At 51.1% G+C, this 27,448-nt stretch overlaps 1 protein-coding gene across 1 annotated transcript in view; it reads left to right on the top strand.

Moving 5' to 3' along the window:
* Window positions 1–24,113, top strand: part of MYO7A (myosin VIIA) — a 104,379-nt gene extending 80,266 nt beyond the window's left edge. The window contains exons 33-50 of the mRNA XM_018059307.1: window positions 404–574; window positions 2,988–3,105; window positions 3,842–3,968; window positions 5,128–5,297; window positions 6,181–6,371; window positions 7,069–7,193; window positions 7,872–8,029; window positions 8,919–9,072; window positions 10,410–10,565; window positions 11,081–11,186; window positions 12,856–12,969; window positions 14,065–14,152; window positions 14,333–14,439; window positions 15,107–15,292; window positions 15,650–15,766; window positions 16,801–16,884; window positions 17,745–17,864; window positions 23,460–24,113. Coding sequence (XP_017914796.1) covers window positions 404–574; window positions 2,988–3,105; window positions 3,842–3,968; window positions 5,128–5,297; window positions 6,181–6,371; window positions 7,069–7,193; window positions 7,872–8,029; window positions 8,919–9,072; window positions 10,410–10,565; window positions 11,081–11,186; window positions 12,856–12,969; window positions 14,065–14,152; window positions 14,333–14,439; window positions 15,107–15,292; window positions 15,650–15,766; window positions 16,801–16,884; window positions 17,745–17,864; window positions 23,460–23,549 — 2,382 coding nt within the window. The 3' untranslated portion in view covers window positions 23,550–24,113. The remainder of the gene's footprint in view (window positions 1–403; window positions 575–2,987; window positions 3,106–3,841; window positions 3,969–5,127; window positions 5,298–6,180; window positions 6,372–7,068; window positions 7,194–7,871; window positions 8,030–8,918; window positions 9,073–10,409; window positions 10,566–11,080; window positions 11,187–12,855; window positions 12,970–14,064; window positions 14,153–14,332; window positions 14,440–15,106; window positions 15,293–15,649; window positions 15,767–16,800; window positions 16,885–17,744; window positions 17,865–23,459) is intronic.

Here is a 27,448-nt window from a genome sequence, read left to right as displayed (position 1 = left end):
TATCCCCAGGTAGTGTCATGGTGGTGATGGAGGTAGTCACGGTGATACATCCACCTACTTCTGACAGTCTCATACCCAGGCCTCCTATTCTCCAGGGCAGGCCCTTCTCACCAGGCTGAGAATGTAGTGGCTGACCCAGTACCGATGGGCTGGCTGGTCCCTCTGGGTCAGCTCATGTGCCCCTGGGCATAGTCCAGCTCTGTGCTGGTGCTGAGAGGGGGATCCAGGAGCAGGCAAGGGGGACCCTGCGCTTGGGCTGCTCATGGTTCCAGCAAGCAGACGGGAGCTCCTGGTGAGTCAGGCAGAGCACAGAGTCCCCAAGGCTGGGTCTGAAAGTACAGGAGGCTTGGTGGCCTGGAACAGCTTCCCAGAGCTTGTTTTGATGAGCTCTCCGCCTCCCTAGGAGGATGACCTGGCTGAACTGGCCTCCCAGCAGTACTTCGTGGACTATGGCTCTGAGATGATCCTGGAGCGCCTGCTGAACCTTGTGCCCACCTACATCCCTGACCGCGAGATCACACCCCTGAGAACGCTGGAGAAGTGGGCCCAGCTGGCCATCGCGGCCCACAAGAAGGTCAGAGGGCTGGGGTTTCAAAGGGAGGGCTTTATGGTGACCTGGATGAGGGGTAGGGACCTGAGAAATCAAAGGGGTCACAGCTCTTACCCGACATCTGTCTGTCCATGGGACTGGGGGGACAAGACGGCACCTTGACTTCCTGGCTCCCAGTGGCCTTTCTCCACTGTGCACATTGGTTCACTGGTGTTTTGTGCCCTCTACTCTGGGCTGGACATGAGGGACACAGATGGATGAAATCCAGTCCTGTGCTCTTACTGGCCCTGTGGGTCAGGAGGGTGGTTGCACATTAGAGAAGCTTCTAGGAGGTGTACCTCCTTTCTCCCCGGAAGAGCTCTGGCCCAACTTCCTGCCTGGGGAATTTGAGGTACAGGCCTTCCTCTGCCTCTTATTTGAGGCCCCAGGCCCATAACCAGCCCTGAGTAGCTCTGTTCTAAACTAACAGACCCACCCCAAGTAGGGCAGGGGGGGCCTGGTGGGGTGGGGGGACTCTGGCTGCTGGAGGGGACCCATAGGCCACCCCCCAATCTCCAGGCCCTGGTTGTAGAAGACCAGAATCATCTTTGCACACAAGCTGTCAAGGCTCCAAGATCAATGTGTCTCATCCCCTTCCCCATGCGGCCTCTTTCCTAACCCGGGAGCTCCATGTATCTCCCCCTGAGCTCTGCCTTCCCTGGTGAGCTGCCCACAGGTCTCCACGTGTATCATCTGTACCTGAATGCTCCCGGCACCCCCTCTGCTTCTAGGCTTGGCTCACCCCCAAGGACCTTCCTGTCCTCAGCGCTCCCAGAAGAGATGCATGTTCTCTTCCCCTCTCTGCCGCTCTCTCTGACACTGGCAACCTCCTCTCCCTCACCCCTCACTCTTGGTCAGCTGCTGAAGACCCCAGCAGCTCCAGCCTCCATCCCCACCTCGGCTCTTCTGCTTCCCTGGGTCCTCAGTGTCCACCACCAAGGTGCATGTGACACGTGGCCTGTTCTGGGTTGGGTGCCACTGTTCATGAATTCCTTTCGTTTGGGGTGCTTGTCATATGTTGGGCACCGCAGCAGACCCTGGAGACTCAGCTGTGGGCAAAACAGGTGTGCTCTCTGCCCTCCCAGAGCCCATGACTGAGCTCACTGGGTCTCTGCTGGATGGTGGTGCCCTGGCTTGCGTGGTCCAGAGCCCTGGGCCAGACCCCTGGTATGGTGGATAGATGTGAATTAGTGTGATTATTAGGGTCAGAGGGGCAAACATATTTTATTTTGAGATAATTTCAAGCTTATGAGAAAGTTGCAGGTTAAAAAAAAACAGACCTGCTGTGTACAGAATACACGTCACCCAGATTCACCACTTGTTAACACTGTCCCACTTCTGCTGTGACTTTCCCAGCACACATACCCGTTATTTTTTCTGAGCTACTGGAGATTAGCTCAGATTTGAGGCACTGAGCCCCTTGTTCCTGAATACTCACAACTCCTGGTTTTTCTTTTCTTTTTTCTTATTTGGTTGCATCAGGTCTTAGTTGCAGCGTGCGGGATCTTGGTTACGTCATGTGGGTCTTGCCTTGCAGCGCATGGACTCTCTGGTTGTGGTGCACGGGCTCCAAAGCACACAGGCTCAGCAGTCGTGGCTCGTAGGGTTAGTTGCTCAGCGGCATGTGGGATCTTAGTTTCCTGACTAGGGATCGAACCTACATCCCCTGCATTGCAAGGTGTATTCTTAACCGCTGGACCACCTGGGAAGTCCTGCCATCCTGGGATGGCACCACTTCTGGGCCCTCTTAGTGCATGGAAATGCAACCGCTTAGGTGTTGACACACACGTGTCTTTATCCATGCTTGTATTTGTAGGTGATAAAAACCATAAGTTCATTCTGATCAGTTCAGTCCTACTTCAGTCCCACCAAGTTCTTGTTAAAATGCAGCAGGATATTTTCAGACAATGAAACATTGGTGCATTCATTTCTTGCGGAAGTGTTGGATTGTCCCCCACCTGCTTGCCCCCTTCAGGCTCCAACCATTCTCCACGCTGCTGTCTTCCTAACTCTCAGGTTCACCTGTCAGTTTCCACTAAATGCCCAGCCTCACAGTGTTGGGTGGCCTCACCCACAGTTTCGTATGACCTGGCTCCTGCCCACCCGTTTCCCACTCCCTCTTCTTGGTCATGTCTGGCACCACTCCCCCACCCTTAGCCACTCATGTTCTTGTTCCCCAAACACCTCTCCTGCCCGCTGCCCTTGTGTCTCAAGGGCTCACTGCTCTTGGTGGAATTGGAGGAAGACAGAGTGATGGGGTCGCTGTGGGCTGGTGGGGTGAGGTGAGGCCGTGGTGCATACAAGGACATAGTGGTCCAGGGCCCACTTCCGGCTTTGGGGACAGGGACAGAGTTTGTGCCATGTCTTTTTTCCCCTGTCCTTGTCTGTGCGCCTCCAGGGGATTTATGCCCAGAGGAGAACTGATGCTCAGAAGGTCAAAGAGGATGTGGTCAACTATGCCCGCTTCAAGTGGCCCTTGCTCTTCTCCAGGTTTTATGAAGCCTACAAGTTCTCAGGTAACCCCAGCTCTCCTGCCTCCCTTCCCTCCCTCGAGGGCTCCAGCTCACAGCCAGGGGAGGGGAGTGGCTGGGGCCAGACTCCCCAGTCAGCCAGCCTTCTGCTCGTGTGGCCACTTGGTCCCCAGGTCTGTGTGCTGAGTGGGTCCTCCCTCTCTGCAGTCCAGTAGGGCTCTGTGGCACTTAGTAGGTGCTCAGCCACACACTGGGTGGAACAACTGAGTACTGTGATCATTAAAACACCTATTGTGTACAGAATAGGGTGGCCGACCCCGTGAAGTTGAGAGTGGATGCAGCTGTCACAAACCCACATGGGCCATTTGCTTAGTCATCCTTGGGCGTCAGCATCAGGCACCTGCTCCATACCAGGCCCTGTGCTGGCGCTGGCTTTGCAGAACCACAAATATCAGGTTGGAGGGAACCCTTGGGGCTCAGTTAGTGTGACCCTCCCTCCTCCATATCCTACCACACTGCTCTCAGGGCCCTGTCCCAAGTCACACAGACCCGTGGTAGGGACAGTGTGCAAACCCAGTTCCTTAATCCAGCACTCTCTTCCCACCACACCTGGGGTTTTGGCTTGTGGGGAAGTCGTGTTCTCTAAGTCTCAGTTTCCCCATCTGTAAAATGGACATCAGTATACCCCACGCTGGCCATTTCCATGGTGGTTATGAGGATTGGGAAGGGCTGGGCCTGGGACTGGGCTGGCGCCCTCTCAGTGCCCCTGTCTCTGCCCCAGGCCCCAACCTCCCCAAGAACGACGTCATTGTGGCGGTCAACTGGACAGGTGTCTACTTCGTGGATGAGCAGGAGCAGGTGCTTCTGGAGCTGTCCTTCCCCGAGATCATGGCTGTGTCCAGCAGTAGGTCAGTCTAGCCCCTCACACCCCGCTTTAGTGCAGGGCGGGGACTTGTCTGGAGTCGCACAAAGGCCAGTGGCAGGGGTGGGACTCAAACGCAGGGTCCTGATTCAACACTTTCTGAAGTGAAGCAGGCAGATGGAGACACAGTCAGACAGAGCGGGGAGGAGAGGGCCCCGAGGTCTTTCCTGCAGGTCATGGGGGCCTTGCAGGGAAGCCCCTGCCTCACAGAGGACATTACCAAGATGCAGAGACAGGCAGTGGCCTGTCCTGCTCGCACGTGATTGAGAGCATGTGCTGTGCCCTGCAGACCCCCGGCACCTTCCTCCCAATAGGGTGGGGGGTGGGTCTTTATGGCACATTCCTCGTTGTGCTGAGATGGACTTGGGTGGTTAGAACAGTCAGGGACAGTCGAGCATGTGCAAAAAGAGCTGGCCTGACATCCGGGGGCCTGAGTGGGCTTCACCTCCATGTCCTCATCTCTCAAATGGAGGTCTTAACTTTCCTGCAATAACAGAGTAATAGTGGTGAGGAATAAATGCCACAGTTGATGGGAGTCTTTGTAAACAGAGAAGCACAGTGCGTATGGGAGCAGCGTTGGGAGTGGGTCCTGCAATGGGCTCGTGCATGCAGTGCCTCACCCTCATCCAGGGCTTGTAGGAGTGTCTCCAAGCTGTGTCCAATGTGGGCCAGAGTTGGGTCATGTCCAACTCTGACTGAGCACCTGGGATGCAGTGTTGCCAAGATAATCCTTGTTCTCTTGTAGCTACAGTTGAGAGGGGAGATGGACATCAAATAAGCCATTTTTCAAGTAGGGACCAGTGTGCTGAGGTCTGTGGGAGGGCTTCCTGGAGGAAATGGTATCTAGGCTGAGCCCTAAAGGGTGAGTAGGAATTAGACAACAAAAGGGAAGTGAGCTCCCCAGACAGGCCTCCCCAGACCATGCATGACTCTGGCCCAGCTGTGGCTGACTCAGGCTGAGCTGTGGCTCCCGGGGCCCTTTGTCACCCTGGCTGGGCCAGCCTCTCTCTGGCCGGGCCACTCCTGACTGGGCTGGCCTTGGTCTCCTTTAGGGAGTGCCGTGTCTTGCTCTCACTGGGCTGCTCTGACCTGGGCTGTGCCGGACTGACCCCGACGGGGCCCTGTTCTCCGTGTTGGTCCTGCAGGGGAGCGAAGCTGGCGGCTCCCAGCTTCACGCTGGCCACCATCAAGGGGGATGAGTACACCTTCACCTCCAGCAATGCTGAGGACATCCGTGACCTGGTGGTCACCTTCCTGGAGGGGCTCCGCAAGAGGTCTAAGTATGTGGTGGCCCTGCAGGACAACCCCAACCCCGGTGAGTGGCTCCTGGCACCAGCTGCCGGTTCCTGGGTCAGGGTGTTAGGTAGATCACGTGCCCTGGCCTTGGCCTGATGTTCAAGATCTCGAGTGCCTGTTACTCTGCCTTCCCCAGACACCTGCTGTGCCAAATGGACCAACAGCTCACCTCTGTGTCTTTGATCTGTGCCCTGTGGGAAACCTTCCTCCCCCTGATCCTAAATACGTATCACCTGCCACCTTCTCCACATGAGATAAGGGGTTCCTCCTCACCGTTCCCCAAATACCATCTTCAAGTGATGACAGCATTAGCAACTATAAACCGTGTATCCCTGGTCCATAGGCCTTTGAGGTCCTGGGCAGAGCTCGAGAAAGAGAAGAACCCCAGCCCTGCCATCGCGGGGAGAGGGTGGGAGCAGACCGTGACAGTCCCTGTATCAGAGCAGTGACCCGGGAAGCTCAGAGGCTATGGGAACCTGGGTAGGGGGGTGGCCCCCATGCAGCCTGGGGTTCAGGAAGGACGTTTGTGTGAGCAGAATGTTTGGGGCAGAGAGGATCACAGAGCAGAGGCTGGAGAGCACTGGTTGGAGGCTGGGAAATGCAGATAGATCGGTTTGGCTGAAATGGGGAGGGAAGGTGGAAGGGGCAAGAAGGCGGAGCCAGAGGAAGTCAGGAAGACAGTCGCTAGCAATAGGCCTTGTGAGCCTGTCGAGGAATTTCTTTTAGGACAGTGAGGAGCCACGGAAGGCTTTCGACCAATGACTGTGTCTGTGTGGGGGGTTGTTCCAGTGGGGAGGAGTGGCTTATAGATCATCAACCCAAATAAAGGTGTTTCAACCCACCTCTGACCTCTCTGCCCCTCCCCCGACACCCGTGTGGCCCCGCCCACCTCTGCCTTCCAGCTGGCGAGGAGTCCGGCTTCCTCAGCTTCGCCAAGGGGGACCTCCTCATCCTGGACCACGACACGGGCGAACAGGTGATGAACTCGGGCTGGGCCAGCGGCATCAACGAGAGGACCAAGCAGCGTGGGGACTTCCCCACTGACTGCGTTTATGTCATGCCTACTGTCACTATGCCACCGAGGGAGATCGTGGTATGTGGCCTGGCTGGGGGTGGTAGACGGATGGGAGGCTCCTCTGGTCCCTCCTTGTCTTATTCCCACATCATAAAATAAGAGTGGGGGATTACTGTAGATTCATGCTGTGCAGCTTCTGTGAAGATGATCCAGGGGTCTCATGGGACCACAAACTTAAAAGTTGGGGCAACTATTAAACTGGTACCAGGTGGAGAAGAGCCTAGAAACTGCTTCAGATGAGGACCAGCCCTGGCTGGGGGATCAGAGGAGAGTAGCCTAGGGGATGGAAGGAAGGGGATGGGGCTTGCACTGTCTAAAAAGGCAGTGAGGTCAGAGCTGGGAAGGCAGGCCCTGGCTCCTCTGGAATCCCCCCTCCCATCCCCCCAGCCAACACTGAAGACTTGGAACCCAGCTTTCCAGGCGGTTCCTGAGCCACTTCTCTCACGGTGTCCCCTGCCTTGTCTAGGTTTTCTGATGACCCCACCTCGTTCAGACAGGGCACTGAGGGAAGGTTCTTAAGCCCAGCATGATGGAAGCAGTGGTAATGTCATAGGTTCCCCAGAAGGAAAGGAACTCCTGGGTCAGACAGGCCCAGGGCCCACCCCCATGAAGGCAGCCTACCCCAGCCCCAGTCAAGAAGGCTCTGGGCTTTACCATGTTGATCCAGGGCCCCTAGCTGGAGAGCTGACTTCAGCTCCTGTTTCTTGGTCTCTAGGCCCTGGTCACCATGACCCCCGACCAGAGGCAGGACGTTATCCGACTCCTGCAGCTGCGAACGGCAGAGCCCGAGGTGCGCGCCAAGCCCTACACGCTGGAGGAGTTTTCCTACGACTACTTCAGGTGATGGGGAAAGGGAGACAGGCGAGGAACTACAGGCTTCTGCTACACTCTGGCCTGCGTAGTGGGGTCACTTTGTGGAGCCCCCATCTCTGAGAAGGGCCCGGGTCAGAGGGAGCCAGAGGGCAGCTTCAGTCTATCGAGGTGACCCTTCTCATGTCATGTCATCTTATCCTTCCTTCCTTTAAGATCTTGTGACTGTGCCGCCCTAGGTAGAGTCCTGGGCACTCAGGATGCGAGCCTGTTCTTGCCTCATGGACTCACGGTCCTGGTGGGGAGGCAGGCGTGAAACCAGGCAGCTATTGTCTTGAGTGCCTGGTGTTGTGATGGAGATGCTGGGTAGGGGTGGAGATGGAGAGGAGGCTTCCTGGGGGAAGTGTTGTCTGGGCTGCCAGGTGGAGGAGTGCCACGGGCAGTGCATGCCATGGCCTGAGCAGAGGGAGCAGAGAGAAGCCAGGGTGAGCAGGCTGGGGAGGCAGGCAGGGCTGGCTGGGGTCAGCCTTAGTGTCTCCATTTGTCAGCTGAGAAGGTAAGGCTGGGGCAGAGCTGGTGACTCATCCCAGGTCACAGGGGACAGCAGGGAAGCGCAGGGCCGGTTCCCTATGCTCAGCCTCCTGCACGGGGCGGGATGGGGCTGGAGTTATAACCTGGCCGTCAGTGCCGACTGTCTGTGCTCCTCAGGCCCCCACCCAAGCACACATTGAGCCGCGTCATGGTGTCCAAGGCCCGCGGCAAGGACAGGCTGTGGAGCCACACGCGGGAGCCGCTCAAGCAGGCCCTGCTCAAGAAGATCCTGGGCAGCGAGGAGCTCTCGCAGGAAGCCTGCATGGCCTTCATTGATATCCGCACCTACAGTGGGTGGGGGCTGACATGGAGGGCAGGCAGGGGCCACGGGGAGGGGTCCCCCAGAGGAAGGTGGGACCAGGCTGGGCCTCTTGAGTTTTTGTCACCTTCTTCCTTCTGAGGAGCCCTGTTGGGGCCTGGGGTGACTCCCTTACCAGGGTGCCGGGGGGTGCCCTGTTCACTGTCTCCTCACATCCTGTCATTTGGTTGACAGATTTAAACTGTGCCGTGTGCTGGGCCAGGCATGGAGACACAGGGGTGAGCAGACTCTGGCCTCATGGTGCCCATGATTGAGAGGGGAGACATGCCGGTCAGGGTCAGTGCTGTGATGGGGCCCGACAGCACAGTGGCCTGACCTGGCCTTGGAGAGCCGGGAGGGCTTCCTGGAGGAAATGACATCTAGGCTGGAGACCCACCCGGGCCCGTCCAAGGGGAGATGGGTGAAGAAGGTTCCTGACAGAGGGAGAAGCATGCATAAAGGCCCTGAATTCAGCACAGCTAGAGCGCAGAGTTCAAGAAGGGAATTCAAAGGCCTGGGCCGATGGATGAAAGGTTCCATAGGCCTGTTAAGAAGCTCGGATTGTATCCTGCAGCCAAGGGGAGTGGTACAGTTGGATCTGGGATTTGGAAAGTTGGTTCTGGTTGCTCTAAGGATTCTTGTTGTGAGGCTGGGGCCTGGAGCAGGGTGGCCAGAGGAGCTGGGGAAAGAGGGTGGGCAGCGGGCATGCAGAGCAGTGTTGGCACACTATGCCCATCTCCTGGGTGAGCAGCCTGAGGCCAGGGCCACAGGGTCAGGGAGGGGCAGACCCTGTTGGAGAGAGTGGCCGCCTGCCTCCCGGGCCAGTGCTCCCTGATTGGCCACGGCCTTCCTTGACGGCTCCCCACCTGTGCTCAAGTACATGGGAGACTACCCGTCCAAGAGGATGCGCTCCGTCAATGAGCTCACCGACCAGATCTTCGAGGGAGCCCTGAAGGCTGAGCCCCTCAAGGACGAGGTGTATGTGCAGATCCTGAAGCAGCTGACTGACAACCACATCAGGTTAGCCGGGGTGGTGGGAGGGTGAGGGGCAGGCCCCCACCCCTGGGGCTAACAGCTGAAGGTAAGACAGAGAGCTCACTCCCTGCCGAGGCAGCAGCAGCTCTGCCTGGGAGCCATCGTCCTTCACTTGGATCAGGAAGGTGGCCTTGGGGCTCTCCCTCAAGATCCATGGAGGAGGGTCAAGAACCAAAGGTGGTGGCTATGCCCTCGGAGTCTATCCTCCTACAAGTTGAACAGCCCCAGCTGCTCCTCATTTCCTGCTGCCCACTGCCTGGACGCCCTCCTCTGGACACCTGTCTCCAGCCCAGGTGCCACTGTCTGCCTGCGGGTGCCTCTCCTGAGCAGTTGTCCCATCTCTCACTCAGGCTGAGCAGGCTGTCTGTTAGAAGCTCCGGCTATAAATTCTCATGAGCTGGGGGTGTTGGACCCCGGAGGGTGTCACCTCCTCCCTGATGGCCCAGACCGTGGCAGGAGGGGGAGTCATGCACATGCTCATCTCAGAGCCAGAGGCAAGCCCCACCCTCTCCCCTTACTCCTAGGCCTCCAACTCCGTCCCCAGCCTTGTCACTCTCTCCATCTCTTACACAAATCCACCACTGGACCACAAGTCAGATCTTTTCACACAGCTAAACTTTTGTACATACCACAGCCAAGAAAACCTTTCATATCCTCTGCATATTAGAATTTGTCTCATCCTTCAAAGCCTGGATCAGATGCCACCTCCTTCTGGAAGCCCTCCAAGCTTCCCTCTTTCCAAGCCCAAGGAGCTCAGAGGAGTGCCTGAGGGACCTCTGGGGCTGGTCTAACTCAGTGCTACTCAAGTAATCATGCTCATTGTGCTCAGCTGCTCAGTTGTGTCTGACTTTGCAACCCCCTGAACCATAGCCCGCCAGGCTCCTCTGTCCATGGAATTCTCCAGGCAAGAATACTGGAGTGGGTTGCCATTTTCCTCCTTCAGGGGACCTTCCTGACCCAGGGATCGAACCTCTGCCTCCTGCTTCAAGTAACAGATGAGTTAAAAAGCTCCTGCTAGAATAAACCACATACTGCTTCCTTCATAGGAAAGTCTTGCTTAAAAAAAAAAAACCAAAAACAAAAAATTAACTGAACCAGAGTGCTTGGTTACATACTGATTTTCATTTTGGTACAAGCACTTTACCTCCGAGTGACAAGGAAGTGTGTGGCCTGGGGTAGGTTGGTCGACCCCACTTTGAGTAGCACTATTTGGATTTGTCGAGTGGGTGGGTCCATGTTGGTCTCAGAGAGGGGTGGGGGTGAGGGCAGGCATGTGCTCCCCTGGTGAGGAGCCCTGCTGGACACCAAGCCTCTTCCCGCAGGTACAGTGAGGAGCGGGGCTGGGAGCTGCTCTGGTTGTGCACAGGGCTCTTCCCACCCAGCAACATCCTCCTGCCCCACGTGCAGCGCTTCCTGCAGTCCCGCAAGCACTGCCCACTCGCCATCGACTGCCTGCAGCGACTCCAGAAAGCCCTGAGGTACGGCCGTCTGCAAGGGACAGGGGGCAGCAGGCAGTATGGGCACTGGGATGTGCTTCTGGCCACATGGGCTAGGGAGACGAGTCCCTTGGTGATGCTGAGGTCATGACCTCACCATCAGTGGTTGGGACTCATCTTTGGGGTCTCCCAGTGCCCTGTAGACAAAGGTTGCAGTGCCTAGTACCACTCTGGACAGCTTGAGAGTCTGGTTGCTCAGAAAGCTGTTTTCTGTCAAGTCTGTTGGGGAGGCAGACACCTGGGTTGCACTGCATACTCTGCGAAGCTCACTTGCACCCTTTGCTTCGTTCGGTCCCCTCTGCATCCCTATTGGTGGGCACCATTATCATTTCGTTTTACAGATGAGGAACAAAAGGCTTGAGTTTGTGACTGTCGCCTGGTAGGAAGTGGTGGACAGTGATTAGGACTGGGGTTTGCCTGACTCCGAAGTTCCCTCTGTTCTCTGCTTCCCACGGCTGCCTCCTGACTTGGCCCCTCCCCCCTGACCTGGTTTTCAGAAATGGGTCCCGGAAGTACCCCCCGCACCTGGTGGAGGTGGAAGCCATCCAGCACAAAACCACCCAGATTTTCCACAAGGTCTACTTTCCTGACGACACTGACGAGGTAAGGGGCTCTGGCTTCGTCGTCTGTGGGGGCCCCTGAAGGACCTGGCTCCCTTGGGGACATGGGGCGGCCCTGATGCCTCTCCCCTACCACCCCTATCTTTACCCCCATTCTCGTGGCCTTCAGTGGAGTTGGGGCCATAGACTCCTTGGGTCAGGAGCCTTTGGGTTCCTGGTCTAGCCTCCCACCAACTGGATCAGCTTCCTTGACAAGGTCATCCCTCCCTTGTCTTGCAGAAACGTGCTTTCTCCCTCCGAGTTGAGCTCTGTCTTTCTCCCTCCGAGTTGAGCTGTGTTGATGTCACCTCCCCGGTGCCCATTCTGTTCCTGGGCACAGGCCTGCCTGCTCCACAGCCCCAGACCTCCCCTGTTATCCTAAGTCCACTCTCCTGCAGACCCCTTCCCTCCTTTTCACTTGACTTGTGAGTCCCCTCTACCTTGGTCCCCTGGGCAGAGGTCTTATTTGTCTTCTCGTCACACCCATTTGGTCAGGCTGACTTCTGATCTGTACCCCCTTCCCCATCCCAGCACAGCATCTCATTCAGATAAACAAGGCCAACATTGAAACTTTTGGTTTGAAAAGCAGCTTAAAAACTTGTCTAGAGACTAGAGACTCAGAAATACTATTATAGGATCCTAGACACAAGGACAGAAAATCTTGCTAAAATCCTCTCCTGTCCCCGGTGAAAGGTTACATGGAACATCCTCCCTGACCCCCAAACTGCCCTCCTCCTTCTAAACCTCCCCGGACTCACCTATCCCTCTCAGCCCGTCTGGGCGGCTTCCTCCCTCTTGACGCTCACCTTTCTGGAGTTTGTTTTCTCCCTCCTTCAGTCTCTCTTCTTCCACCGCCTGCCCCCGCCCAGCCCCCATCTCTTCTGCGCTTCCTTGGCCTCCACTGACACTCATGCTTGTACAGCCACACTCAGGACCCTGGAGGCCAAGGCTTGGAACTGCCTGGGGGGTTGGGCACTATCTGGGAAGATCCAGACAGAAGGTGCTCTTACTTGTTTTTAAAATTTATTTTTAATGGAAGTACAGTTCATGTACAATATTATGAGTGTCAGCTGTACAACACAGTGATTCACCATTTTAAAGATGATTTTATTATTTTGGCTGTGCTCGGTCTTGGTTGCTGCGCAGACTTGTCTCTAGTTGCGGCGAGCGGGGGTTGCTCCTTGTTGCGGCGCGGAGTATTCTCACTGTGGTGGCTTCTCTTGGTGCGGAGCACAGGCTCTCGGGACACAGCCTTCGGCATTTGTGGTTCCTGGGCTCTAGAGCGCAGGCTCACTAGCTGTGGCTCACAGGCTTTGTTGCTCTGAGACATGTGGGATCTTCCTGGATCAGGGTTTGAACCCATGCCTTCTGCATTGGCAGGCAGATTCTTTACCATTGAGCTACCAGGGGAGCCCATGAATCACAGTTTTTCAAGGTTGTATTCCATTTGAAGTTATTATAAAATATTGGCTATATTCCCTGTGTTGTACAGTATATCCTTGTAGCTTGTTTATTTTATACATAGTAGTTTGTATACCTAAGCATTGTGCTGCCCTCTGGGGAAGCCCCCTCAGAAGGAGGGTGTCTTGAATGGGACGGGGCTCTATCTGAGGCCCAGCCATTAGGGGTGCAAGAGGCCCTGCCAGAGCCAAGCAATTGCCTCTCCGCACCAGGCCTTCGAGGTGGAGTCTAGCACCAAGGCCAAGGACTTCTGCCAGAACATCGCTGGCCGGCTGCTCCTCAAGTCCTCCGAGGGATTCAGCCTCTTTGTCAAAATTGCAGATAAGGTGGGTCATGGGTGGTCATTGGTTGCTAATCTACCTGCTGTTGGGCTGTCTACTGGGAAATTTGCTGGGCCTCTGGGAGCTTATGGAACAGTGTGGGTAGGGAGAGAGACAGAAGGGAAGGATGGGGCGAGAGAGGAAGAGGCACTCTTGCACACGGCCTCTGATTCTGCCTCCTCCCTACATCCCTGCAGTGGCCCCTTCCATGCAGCCGCTGTCCCTATATCTCTCTCCTCTGAGCCATTGCACAGCCTGGCTACAGCTCTGTTGGGAGCCACATGGCACTCTGTGTTCTGGACACAGTAGGCTCCTCACCCTGCCCCCCGACACATGTACTTTCCAGATTTGATTTGACTGGTCCCTCAGCTGCCAGGCTGTCAGCTCACCTCTGAAAAAGCCCTTGAAGAGAGAGGGTGACTATCCCCACTAATAGATCACAAGTCCCTGGGCTCAGAAAGGTTAAGTAACTTATCCCAGATCACACAGCAGGGACTCAGATCCAGGTAGGTGTGGCTCTGAAGCACAGGGCCCTGCCTCCACCCCTCATTGACTCCCATGGACATAAATATGGGGGGACAAAGGTCCAGCTTTAAAGCCCTTCCCTTGGGGGCATCCCTGACCCTTGCACAGGTCAGGCGCTTCCTCTTGTTGCTCACCCAAAGTTCTGTGTGAATTCATGTCTGTCTCCTCACTAGTCTGACCCCTCACTAGTCTGACCCTGTACCGGACACTGTGACCCGAAGTGATTGAGTGAGGTCCTGGACCTGGGCGGGAGGGACCTAGAGTCTGCGGGTGGCTCAGGAAATGGATGCCAGAGAACGTCCAAAGCAGGGACGGGCCCCCATCTCAGCCTTTTTTCCCCAGGGTCCTAGGGCAGTGGTCAGTGACTCTTTGCTGAATGAGTGGAGTCACTGTCACTGGCCAGACACTCAGCAGGCAAAATTGGGGCAAGATGGGGCTGATCCACAGACACCCACCCTGGCTGCAAGCAGGAATCTTTCTGGAGAAGGGGTTGTCGGGGAGGCCTTGGGTGGGAAAATCAGAGGACTCAGTGTTGCTCAAATTAAAATGAGTGGACTAGAACGAGCATGTCCCTAGGTTATCAGCGTCCCTGAGAATGACTTCTTCTTCGACTTTGTACGACATCTGACGGACTGGATAAAGAAAGCCCGGCCTGTCAGGGATGGTAACGTGAGGCTGAGTCCTGGGATTGTCTGAGGTCAGGGGCTGGCAGGTGCTGGCTGAGTGCCACACCTGAAGCCCATGTGGGTGGGGCCCCAGGCTGGGGCTTCCTCTAGGGCTGGTGCTGGGCGGGACAGCCCTCTGTGCTGGCATCCTCTGGGTGACCGCCTGCCCTCTGCTGCAGGAGTCGTGCCCTCGCTGACCTACCAAGTGTTCTTCATGAAGAAGCTGTGGACCGCCACCGTGCCGGGGAAGGACCCCATGGCCGACTCCATCTTCCACTATTACCAGGTGAGCTGCCCGGGCTCTGGGCTGTGCTTGTGCCGCCGCCTTGAGTGCTGACTGTGGGAGCAGAGGCCTGCTGAGTGGACCTCAAGGTGGGTGGGTAGCTCCTGCCCTGCAGCGTGTCTTCAGGGCGTCCTCGGATCCCTACTCCTCAGAGAGTGGATAAGACGGTTGTTAAGTTTCCAGGAGCCCGTGGGCAGCATTAGAGGCTTCATCCTTGCTTTTGGTCAGCTCATCTTCAGCAACTGCGGTTCTGGGTCTGAAAGGTGGGGAAGGGGCTGGTGCTGCTGAGGAAGCCTGTGGGTCTCAAGGAAACACAGTGGGAGGCGGCCAGTCAGAGAGGCTTTTTCCTAAGAAAGGCCTGGCCTGGTGGGGGTGCTGGAGTTATGGAACAGTCTCAGGCGCCCCAGCTGGTCCCTCTGAGTGTCTTCATCTTCGAAATGGAGCTGCTTGCCTCACTGGACTGTTATGAGGGTAAATGAGATGATATTCACCCCGGCTCTGATTTAAAACTGTAAAGTGCTGCATCTGTGCAGCATAAGGCTGTTTCCCTGTCCTGTGCCTCCCTGCCTTGGGGAGCAGGTGGACCCAGCCTCATGGTGGGGGTGTTTAAGGGGAGAAGCCTGCTTCCTCCAGGTGCCTCCACTCCTGTGACCTTCTCTGTCTCTGGCAGGAGTTGCCCAAGTACCTCCGAGGCTACCACAAGTGCACTCGGGAAGAGGTGCTGCAGCTGGGGGCGCTCATCTATAGGGTCAAGTTTGAGGAGGACAAGTCCTACTTCCCCAGTATCCCCAAGCTGCTCCGGGAGCTGGTGCCCCAGGACCTCATCCGGCAGGTCTCGCCTGACGACTGGAAGCGGGTGAGCACAGAGGGAGACAGTGGGAACAGGCGCCCCCTGCTTCCGAATGGGTCTCTGGACACCTCAGGGTCAAGAGGGCAGATGCTGGACAGTAGCCCAGGGAAGTATCTCTTGTGACCCCTGTAAATTCAGCTGGTCACTTCGCAGCAATTTGTCTGGTCCTGGTTACTAAGGTGGCCCGGTTTTCCTTGATACTGTTTGGCCTGCTTGCTTTGGGGAGGGAAGCACTGTCAGGAGTCTATTAACTGGTATTAGTGGGAGACTGCCTGGCCCTCCATGGCTCCTGAGAGCTGCTGACAGTGCAGAGGGGGACAGGGCTGGCAGGGGAGAGGACTCTGACCCACCCTCCCTCTGCAGTCCATCGTTGCCTATTTCAACAAGCACGCGGGGAAGTCCAAGGAGGAGGCCAAGCTGGCCTTCCTGAAGCTCATCTTCAAGTGGCCCACCTTTGGCTCAGCCTTCTTTGAGGTGAAGGTATGCTGTGGGTGGGTGATTCTCAGAGAGGGGGAGGGGAGCCACATGTTACCAGGACTCCTCCCCATGACCTGGGGAGACTACAATGGTCCCTGCCACCTGCCTGGCACTGAAAGGAGGAAATGACCCTCAGCTTTGTCCCGGCTAGGTGTCTCAGCTAAGTACCGGGCTCTGGGCTCAGTCTAGGACACTGAGGAGCCAGCACCTCGGCTGGCAGGGCAGGCAGATGTGGACAAAGGTCAGAGTAATAGCGGATGACCTGTGCTGCATGACAGTGGGGAGCCCTCATGGAGGTGGCAGGCCTGGGAGGCCCAACCACACTGTGAAGGCTGAGAAGGCTTCCTGGGAAAGGCAACATCTGAGTTTTCCAGGGAGACCCTGGGGGCAGTGTTCTTGGCAGACAGTCTGGCCTGAGCAAAGACCCCCAAGTGTGAGAGCTCAGACATGGGCAGGAAGTGCAAGTGGGTGAGTGTGGATGGGCATGAGGTGTGAGGCGAGCAGACTGTGGTGAGAGGCAGGTAGGTTTCCTCCTGCAGGTGGTGCCCAGCCCTGGAGGGTTTTGAACAGGGTTGATGAGACCAGAGGCAGGAGAATGGAGAAGAGACTGGCGCGAGGGGATGGGCATGAGGTGTGAGGGGACAGGTCAGAACGGAGAGGAGTGTGGCCTCACTACACACCTGGGATGGGGGCCCTTTGACACAGCTTAGCTGTGCAAGAAAGAGAGGTAGGCAGGTGCATCTGGAGGCAAGTATAGGGTTCAAGGAGGTCTTTTAAAGATGAGAGACTTTAGAGCTGAGAGAGAGACCTCAGGGACTCCCAGAGAAGAGGACAGAAGGGATGAAACTCTTGCCAGTTGCTGGAGACCCATGAAAGGATTCAGGGTAGCGCTGAGGACCCAGAAGAGGCAGAAACTTGAGGTTGTGGCAGGAGAGGCAGACTTAAGCCCAGCTGGGGGCAGCTTTATTTCTCCCCAAATGTACAAAACATTTCCTGCTCTGGGTTCCCCATGTGATTTTTTTTTTTTTTTAAACTAGCAAACTACAGAGCCAAACTTTCCTGAGATCCTCTTAATTGCCATCAACAAGTATGGGGTCAGCCTCATTGATCCCAGAACCAAGGTGAGCAGTGACAGGGAAGAGCAGGTAAGGGGGGCTTTTCTGTCTGTACTTCTAACGAAGGACACCAGAACCAAACTTCAAGACACTGTCAGCTACCAATATCCTCACTTCATCTACCCTCCTGGCCACATGTCTTGAGAGGCTGTCCATGTTTGCTGTGTCTACTTCCTTACCTCTCATCTCTCCATCAAAAGTGCTCTCTGAGTTACTAACGAAGTCCTCACTATGAAATCCATTCAACTCTTTAGTGCTTGGTCTTCCAGCATCATCAGACACTACCAACCCCTTCCCCCCTCCAGAATGCTCTCTGCCCACAATTGGTCAGGTGGCAGGCTGTGCTGGGGTAACTGATGCTCAGATGTGTGGGCTGAGCAGGTCCTACCAACTGACACAGGAGAGTGCGAAAGGGGCAATGACCAGCATCTTCCGCTTGGACCCACGGGCCACTCACCTGGTCTCCCTCGTCTCCCTCTCAGGCACTTCCCTGGGCTGCTTCTCTACCCAGCGCATACACTGTGTTCCGCAAAGCTGTGTCTTCCTGTCTCCCTCCTTCAACTCCACTGGATCATCTCATCTGGGACTACAGTTTCAGTTTCCTCATCCTCTTAAAATCTCCAATTCCAGCCCCACTCATGTGATAACCTCCTGGGTTTCCTTGGTTGTCCCACTAGCTGGTCCCAGCCAAGGCCTGGCCTGCCTCCCACAGCAGCTCCACGGCACAGCTGGCCTCTACCCTCTTGCTCCTTGCCTTGTCTGAGGGCCTGAGGTCCTTTGTGTGGGTGGTGTCTGTGGGCTGGAGCTGAGGGAAGTGAGGTCAGATGGTCCAGATGTGCAGCCTCAGATTCTCTCTGCTCCCCTAGGACATCCTGACCACTCACCCCTTCACCAAGATCTCCAACTGGAGCAGCGGCAACACCTACTTCCACATCACCATTGGGAACCTGGTGCGGGGGAGCAAGCTCCTCTGTGAGACGTCACTGGTGAGAGCTGGGTGCTCCCCCGGCCTGCCTTCCCTCCATCCTCCCAGTCCCTGCAACAAACAGGAGGAGTGTGCCGTCTGGTCTGCAGTCAGGATCAAGGGTCAGGTTTGGGCTAAGGCCAGGTCAGATTAGCTCTGGGGAATGGGTTTATTAATCTAGAGATGAGAAACAGACCATCCACTCAGTAACTATGTCCCAGTGCCTTTAATATTTAGAGATCGAACCTTTGGCCACTGAGGTCAACAGCAGAGCTGTTATCAATGAGGCCTCCTGAACTGAGCTCAGCTGGCACAGCCTTCAGAAATCCCTACCTGTGGCAGTGACCATAATCATAACATTTACTGCTGTAGAATTAATTGTACTCTACATTCTATTTGAGGCAACAATAGTCCTAACACTTATCATCATCTGATAAGGTAATCAAACAGAACACCCTAATGCAGGCCTATATGTTTTATTCTATACACTTAGTAGGAGCTCGCTCACTATATCCAAAATGTTACAGGCCCCCTAAATTTCTTAACACTTCAGTACTGAACTCAAGCAATATCTGATTCTTGATCTAACATCTTCACATGACTAGCATGCATTTATGGTAAAAATACCACTCTAGGGCCTTCATCTTTGATTACCCAAAGCATGTGTAGAAGCCCCCATTGCAGGTTCCGTAGTACTTGCAGCCATATCACTAAAACTTGGCGGTTATGGCATATTATGAGTTGTAACAACACTAAATCCACTAACAGATTTTACAGTTTACCCTTTTCTCATATTATTCCTATAATTATAACCAGTTCAATTTGCTTATATCAAACAGATCAAAATCACTCATCGCATATTCTTCCATCAGCCACCTGGTACTTGTTATTGTAGCTATTCTTATCCAAACACCTTGACGTTATACAGGAGCTACCACTCTAATAATTGCCCATGGCTTCACATCATCCATATGATTCTGCTTAACAAATTCACATTATGAACAAATTCACAGCCAAACAATAACCTTAGCCTGAGGCCTACAAACATTCCTCCCAATAATAGCTACCTGATGATGGTTAGCAAGTCTGACAAATTTACCTCTACCCCAGCCATTAGTCTGATTGGAGGGCTATTTGTAGTAATAGCATCCTTCTCATGCTCAGCTATTACAATTACTCTAATAGTAATCAATATAGTAATTCCTGCCTTATACTCCATATACATACTAATCATAGTATAACAAGGCAAATACACACGTTACATCAGTAACATCTTACAATCTTTTAGACAAGAAAATGCCCTCATTAACACTTCATACTTTACCTCTCTACTTTTATCACTAATTCCCCAAGTAGGGGATTTAGGCCCCTTGTACTGTAAGTGTAGTTTTAAAAAATACTAGGTTGTGAATCTAGAGACAGGAGATTTAGCCTTATTTACCAAGAAAGTATGTAAGAACTGCTGTCAGCAATATCTGATTCTTGATCTAATGTCTTCACATGACTAGCATGCATTTATGGTAAAAATACCATGTAACATGACTTTTTCAAACTTTTAAAGGATAGTAGTTATCCACTGGTCTTTAGGAACCAAAAAATTGGTGCAACTACAAATAAAAGTAATAAATTTTCCTTTCACATGAGTTACATTATTTATGTTAATACCAATTATAACAAATATCAACCAATAAGAGCGATAGTATCCATTATCTCATATGGTTTTATTAGTAGTATAATCCCAATAATAATAATCTCTTGGCCTGAGTGAATGACTATCTCAAACTGATACTGAATCACTATCCAAACTCTCAAATTATCACTCAGCTTCTAAATAGACTATTTTTCAATAATATTCATACCAGTAGCATTGTTTGTTACATGATCCATCATAGAATTCTCAATATGATACCTATACTCAGATCCTAATGTCAGTGGATTCCTCAAATATTTACTCCTTTCATCGCAATACTAATTCTTGTTACTGCTAATAACCTTTACAGCTTTTCCTTGGATGTGAGGGGGTTGGAATGATCTTTCCTGCTTATTGGGTGATGATACAGATGAACAGATGCATGTACAGTTGCTCTACATGCAATTCTATCTAACCGTATTGGAGCTACCAGATTTGTTATAGCAATAGCATGATTTCTGATAACTCAAATGCATGAGATCTTCAACAAGTCTTAATACTCCAACTAAATCACTCGAATCTACCCCTACTAGGACTGATACTAGCTGCAGCTGGAAAATCTGCCCAATTTGGCCTCCACCCAGGACTGTAGTCCCTCAGCATCAGGAGGCCCTACCCCTGTCTCAGCCCTGCTCCACTCAAGCACAGTAGTGGTAGCAGGTATTTTCTTACTCATCCACTTTTATCCTTTAACAGAAGATAATAAATTTATTCAAACTGTAACTGTTTATGGCAATATGCACTCTTACCCAGAATGTTAAAAAAATATTGCTGCTTTTTCCACTTCAAGCCAACTAGGCCTATAATAGTAACAACTGGCAGTAATCAACCCTTCCTAGCATTTCTCCATATCTGCACATATGCTTTCTTTAAAGTCATGTTATTGATATGCTCCCATAAAATATCCATAAAAATAGGAGGCCTGTTTAAAGCAATACTCTTTACCACAACTGCCTTTACCACTGGCCTAGCACTAACAAAATGCCTTTCCTTGCTGAATTTAAAGATCTGATAATCCAAACTGCTAACATGTCAATACCAGCGCCTGATCCTGCTAAGTCTAATTGCCACATCCCTCACAGCTGTCTACAGCACTCGCCTTATCATCTTTGCTCTACTAGGACAACCTCGCTTTTCCACCCTAACTTGAATTAATGGAAATAATCCTCTCCCAGTCAGTTCCATCAAAGTCTATTAATTAGAAGCTGGTTTTATTTTCAACAATACCCCCTCAACAATCCCTCAAATAACCTTACCTTATTACTTAAAACCAACTTCCCTCGCCATAACCATTCTGGTTTTACCTTAGCGCTTGAAATTAATAATAACACACAGAATTTAAAATTTACTCTTCAAATATATTCAGACTTTCCAATCTCTTAGGGTATTTTCCCTAAGAGGGAAAGTATTATTATACACTGTTTATCACCCTACTTAAATCTGTCAGTAAACCAGAAATCAGCCTGTTGATTAGAAAATATTTTACCAAAAACTACTTCCCTTATTCAGATAAAAATCTCTACATTAGTAGCAGACCAAAAAGATCTAATCAAGGTATATTTCCTCATTCCTCATCACCCTCTTCCTAAACACAATTCTATTAATTACCAAGAGTAGTCTGTAATAACCACAACACCAATACGCAATGATCAGCCAGTAATAATCACTAATCAAGTACCACAGCTATATAGTTTGTTGCAGTCCCCATAGCCTCTTCACTAAAAAAACCCAGAATCACCTGCATCATGAATTACCCAATCTCCCAAACCATTAAGCTTAAAACACAACCGACCCTTTCTCATCTTTTAAAACATAAAATACCACTCAAAACTCTGTTATTAAATCTGAAAAAAATGCTCCTAATACAGTCTTATTGGAGATCCAAACTTCAGGATACTGCTCAGAAGCCATAGCTGTTGTACAACCAAACACCACCAATGCTGTGCTTAGTTGCTCTGTCATGTCTGACTTTTTGCAACACCATCGACTGTAGCCTGCCAAGTTCTGTCCATGGGGATTCTCCAGGCAAGAATACCGGAGTTGGTTGCCATGCCCTTCCCTCTAGGGGATCTTCCCAATCCAGGGACTGAACCTAGGTCTCCTGCATTACAGGTGGATTCTTTACTGTCTGAGCCACCAGGGACACCCAAACACCACTAACATCTCCCCTAAATAAATCCAAAGCCATGACAAACCTAGACAGTGTATTAAAAAGCACAGACATCACTTTGCTGGCAAATGTCCGTATAAAAAGTATTCAAGCAGCTGAGAGACGGGAAAAGACCCTGATTCTGGGAAAGACTGAGGGCAGGAGGAGAAGAGGGAAACAGATGATGAGATGGTTGGATGGCATCACTTATTCAATGGACATGAATTTGGGCAACCTCCAGGAGATGGTGAGGGACAGGGAGGCCTGGCATGCTGCAGTCCATGGGGTTACAAACAGTCAGACATAACTTGGTGACTGAACAAGAACCACAAATAAATCCAAACACTATTAATCCCCCCAAAAATCCATGAAAATTAACACAATTCCAACATTACCACCCACAATCAACTTAAACCCACCATGAAGGTTTTGAAGAAAAAACCCCACAAAACTAATTACAAAAATAGTACTTAAAATACAATGTGTGGTATTATTATTCTTACATGGAATCTAAACATGGCCATTGACATGAAAAATCATTATTATTCAACTACAAGAGCACTAATGACCAACACTGAAAAATCATGCCCATTAATACAAATGATTAACAATGCATTCACTGATCTTCCAGCTCCATCAAACATTTCATCATAATGAAATTTTGGTTCCTAAAAGGTATTTTTTTAGTTTTACAAATCTTAACAGGTTTGTTTCTAGCAATGCACTATGTATTAGACGATAACCGCCTTCTCATTAGTTACACATATCTGCTGAGATGTAAATTACAGATGAATTGTTCAATACATACATGCAAACAGAGCTTCTATATTCTTTATCTGCCTATTTATCCCTATAGGATGCAGTCTGTATAATGGATTCTACAGTCTTCTAGAAACATGAAGACATTGGAGTTATCCTGTTATTTACAGTTATAACCACAACATTTATAGGTTTTATACTACCCTGAGGACAAATATCATTTTGGGGGGCAACAGTTATTTCCAATCTTCTCTCAGCAATCTCATACATCAGTATAAACCTTGCTCAATGGATCTGAGGCAGTTTTTCAGTAGATAAAGCAACTCTTACACAATTCTTTCCACTTGATTCTTCCATTTATCATTGCAGCAGTAGCTGCTGTCCATCTACTAATGTTTCACGAAACAGGAGCTAATAATCCCACAGAAATCATCTGATATAGGTAAAATCCCATTTCATTCCTACTATACAATTAAAGACATCCTAGGTGTCTTTTTTACTAATTCTAGAATTAGTATCAGTCCTATTTTCCAATAGTATTAGTCCTATTTTCACCTGATTTATTAGGAGATCCCAACAATTATACCTTGGTAAATCCTCTCAATACACCACCACACATTTAACCAGAGTGGTGTTTTCTACTTGCATATCCTATGAACAACTCATCAATCCCCAATTAACTAGAAGTACTAGCCCTAATCTTTTCAATCCTAGTCCTAGTAGCATTCTTCACACATCCAAACAATGAAGTATGACATTCCAACCTCTTATCCATTGTTTATTCTTAGTAGGGATTTGAGCAACCCACAAACTAGCGCCTTAATGTGGGATCACAATAACTTAGAACCCTAGCTATCTGGCTGGATGAATCCATACCTTCAGCTGAGCCCAGAGTGGGGCAGATTTGCCTTTGTCCAGGTTTCTGTCCCCTGCAGCTTCCTGGGAGCTGTGTTCTGGGTAACAGTTGGTGGCTGTGTCCTCCTCGGTGCTCTGTTTTATCTTCTTGCTGCTCTTTCCAGGGCTACAAGATGGATGACCTCCTGACTTCTTATATTAGCCAGATGCTTACGGCCATGAGCAAACAGCGGGGCTCCAGGAGTGGCAAGTGAACAGTGGGAAGGTTGCTCTGGCCCTGTGCCTACTCTCAAGGAAGCAGTTGGCTCAGGACCATCAGCTACCTCTGCATCCAGGGGAAGACCTTGGCTATCCAGGCAGGGAGGCTGAACCAGCTGGCCACCACTGACTGCACCAATGTGGCCTCTGACCCTTCTTCCAGTGAGGTGACCTTGCCGGGATGCAGAACCCCCTCCATCCAGCCTGAAGCACCTGGTTGGTTCTAGTCCTGGCTTGCTGTGACAATCCCAGTTGTAAAAGCCTGTGCTCCTCGGATGTCATTCTTAACTCATACTTGCCCTACCATGTGACCTCTCTTGAGGTCACAGCCCAGAAATGTAACTAAGAGGATGACCTAGTTCTCTATGCTGGGAACAACCAAACAGATTATCCTGAAACCCAAGGAACTGGCTTAATACCCCTAAGTCCAGGAGCCTCAGCTGGGATGAGGGAAACAGACTGCTTCTAAATATTACAGTGTGAGTGCTGAGCGGCTGTAAACCTCCCCTGATGATCTCAGGCATAAAGCCTGTGTTATCTTCTGGTCTGGTAGTGTCTTTGCTGGGGGAAGTGGGAGGGGGCAGTGTGTGGGGCCAGGAACAGGGCCCTGTGGGGTAGTGGCTTATATAACTCTCTCTGTGGTCTGTGTGTATAGGATCAACCTGTCTGGGTTTGGGGGTTGGGGTGCCTGAGCCCATAGTGTGCTGAAAGGGGCTTCAAGGGACAGGCTGGGCCTGGGGTAGGTTGAGGGGAAATGCCAGATGTCAGCCTGGGAGGTGGAGACCTAATTGTGGTTGGCTGGAGATCCAGAGCGGGGACCAGCTTCTGGGCCTTACCTAGGGCTAGTGGATCCAGAGTGGCCCTTGTATCCTGCCAGAAATGTCTCCTTGGTCCATCAAGAAACCTCCAAGAAGCCCAGAAACCATGCTGCCTTGGGTTAATCCTTATGTACAGTGGGTGTCTGTAAAGTATTACTTTGTGACTAGGATGGAACAATCAAGTTTGGGCATGACCTGGGCAGGTCTAGGGGTGAGGGCTTCAGATGGGGAAGGTGTGATGTGGGGGTGGGGCATCCCTTTGGGCTGTGGCTGGGTTAAGAGCCTGGAGAAGTGATGGGGGAGAATCCTCTTGCCACTAGCATGTTAGTGATCTGTCCTCTAGACCCCTGATATCCAGCCTGGCCATGGCCAGCCCAGCTCGTTTGCCCTCAAACACTGAAGGGTCTGGGGTCGCCTGCGTGTAGGTGGCAAACCACTCCACAGGAAGTGCTGTTACTCTTCTCTCTCAGATGCCTGTGTGGGAGGTGGTAGGGGCTGTTGTTGAAATGGAGGCCCCAAACCAGACAGCCCTGCTTTCTGAGATGACAGTGCAGCCGTCCAAGGCAGCCCTCCCCCACCGATGTTTACAGGATTCCACCGTCAGCCCAGGATAAACCAGAGCCACAGGGAAGGTACTGTGGTGTCTGCCTCTGCCCATCACCGTATACATGGGAACATGAGGCCCGGAGAAGGAGCATGAATAGGTGATGGTCACACTGGTGGAATGCGACTTACTGTTTCTAACACTGGGGTTTCAGTTCTAGTTTCCCTTGATAGCCAAAGGCCACTGGGTTATGCCCATCACTCCAATGGGGAATCAGCCAGTGACCAGCTATGAGGAAGCACCCCAGGGACACTGTATGACATGATATGTGTGTGGGATGAGATCTTTGCCCCTGACTCATGTCCCACACTACTCCTCCTTCTCTGGATGGCGTCATTTTGGCACTCATCCCCTAGTCTTTGTCAGTCTGAGTGGCCACGGAGGGGTACAAAGAGTGTATCAATTACCTTCTGAGTTCCTGAGAAGTTGCCTTTATTTACATGCTGATGTTCACCACAGCCACTCCTTTAGCGGGGAATATTATGAAGGGTTGGGATGAGACAAATCCTGTCTCGCCTGGAGAGCAACCAGCTCCACCTCCAGGATCACATGATTTCCCCTTTGCTCATCACTTGGAGATGGAAGACGACACCAGAAATGGTTTTCCTGAGAGCCTCCCTGGCTCTTCTGCACTTCTTTCTTGACCTCTCTCTACCATCAGTTCACCCTGGGCCCAGAGAGGAAGAAGGAGGAGGAGGAAAGTTGTGGCGAATTCTTCTTTGAAGACAGCCCAAAGGAGAAGAGCATTCTGGATGTGGTAGAAACCATCACAAAAGAGGATTATTGGGAGGAGTCAATGGGGGGGTGGTGGTGGTGTTCAGGTTATGTTTCAGGAGGAGGGTCTTCCATGGAGGGAATTGTTAGTTCATTTGCCTTCATGGTAGGCAATGCAGTTTGCAGTTTGGAGGGTGGCCTCTCTGCTGGCCTCTGAAGTGTGTGCTTGGATGGGTTCAGAGACCAGCTATGTGGCCACAGGTTGTCTAACATCATCCTTGGGATGCGTGGTTGGTTTAGTGGTTTCCTTGAGAGCCTCTGGTATAATGGATTTAGAGCCTGGATGTTCCCTTTTGCTTTTGGTTAAATCTAGCGAGTTTCTTCAACTCTCAAAACTTCTTCGTGGAGACTTCTTACACTTGGAGTTTCTGTGGGATAGAAAACAACATAGTTTCCTCCAAAGTCATTTCTCCAACCTTTGCTGGTCACATGGCAAAATCCTAGTCATCTTTAAAATGTCAGCCCCTCTCTTACCATTTCAGATTCTTTCCGCCTATTTCTCTCCCTACCCAGGCTTTGGGAAGACTTTGCTATGGTCCTCCATTCATCAAGGTGCTGGAGTTTAAGTCTATTGTCTGAGGTTCTAACTCTATGGGAGCTGTCAGAGGCAGAGATCAATATGTGCTTAAAGTTTGTGCATTTCATAACCACTCCTTCCAAAGCAGTTTGAATAGAAAAATGAAAACATTCTCCATTAAAATGGGAGCTTTTTAAGGACAGAGACTCTGTCTTGCTTGTCACCCCATATACAGTGCTCAGGATATCTGTCACACAGTAATTGCTCAAAATACAGCTTTTTTTTTCTAACTGAATGATAGAAAAAATAGACAATGGAGACTTTTTATAGTAATGCAGCTAGGAAACAATTCTTATGAAAGACAAATTAAAAACTGGATAATGTACAAAACCAAGGACACATCTTAAATTAATCTAAGGATTTACTATATAATGAGGAACAGTGGAACTGAAATCTAGGAGAGAGTGAAAATCCTAAAAAGCAAGCCCAGAATTCAGTTAGTTTTGCCCTGAGTGTAATTTCAGTCTTGAGAAACAGGTGCACGCATGAGTTTCATTTTTTTGTCAACCTCACAGGCAAAAAGGATTTTTATTGCATTTGAATTTATAATTCAATTTCATGACATCCAGTGTCTATGATATTTGGCTTTCTTTTTTTTGATATTAGATTTTCAAATGCATGAATGTGTTATGTTTCTCCATTTATCTGGGTCTTCTTTTTCTCACTAAACTTTTGTAGTTTTCAGTGACCAATCATCTATCTTCTTTGCAAGGGCTTACAGTATCTTCCTAAAATTTCTATTTATGTTTTTATGCTGTTTTAAATGATGCTATTTCAATTTTTAAAGTTTACAACTTTTAACTGATAATATATCAACATACAGTTGATATTTTTGTACACTGACCTTGTGTCCTGAGGTATTGCTTAAGTTTCTGGTTCTAGTAGGTTTAGGGCAATATAGAATTTTTTAATGTAAATAATCATATCAGGAGTTTTATTTCTTCCCTTATGCCTGCTGTTTATCTTACTAAACTGGCTAGGATCTCTAGTACAATGCCAAACAGAAATGGCAGATATCCTTGCCTTATTTCTGATCTTAGAGGGAAAATACTGTTTCATTGTTAAAAATGATATTGGCTGGAGGTTTTTGAATAAATATCTCTCATTAGATTGAGGAAGTTT

Source organism: Capra hircus, chromosome 15, assembly GCF_001704415.2.
Source record: "Capra hircus breed San Clemente chromosome 15, ASM170441v1, whole genome shotgun sequence".
NCBI classification, from domain to species: domain Eukaryota; kingdom Metazoa; phylum Chordata; class Mammalia; order Artiodactyla; family Bovidae; genus Capra; species Capra hircus.
The sequence above is the reverse complement of the archived record's forward strand: the minus strand, read 5'-3'. Positions and strand labels throughout refer to the sequence as shown.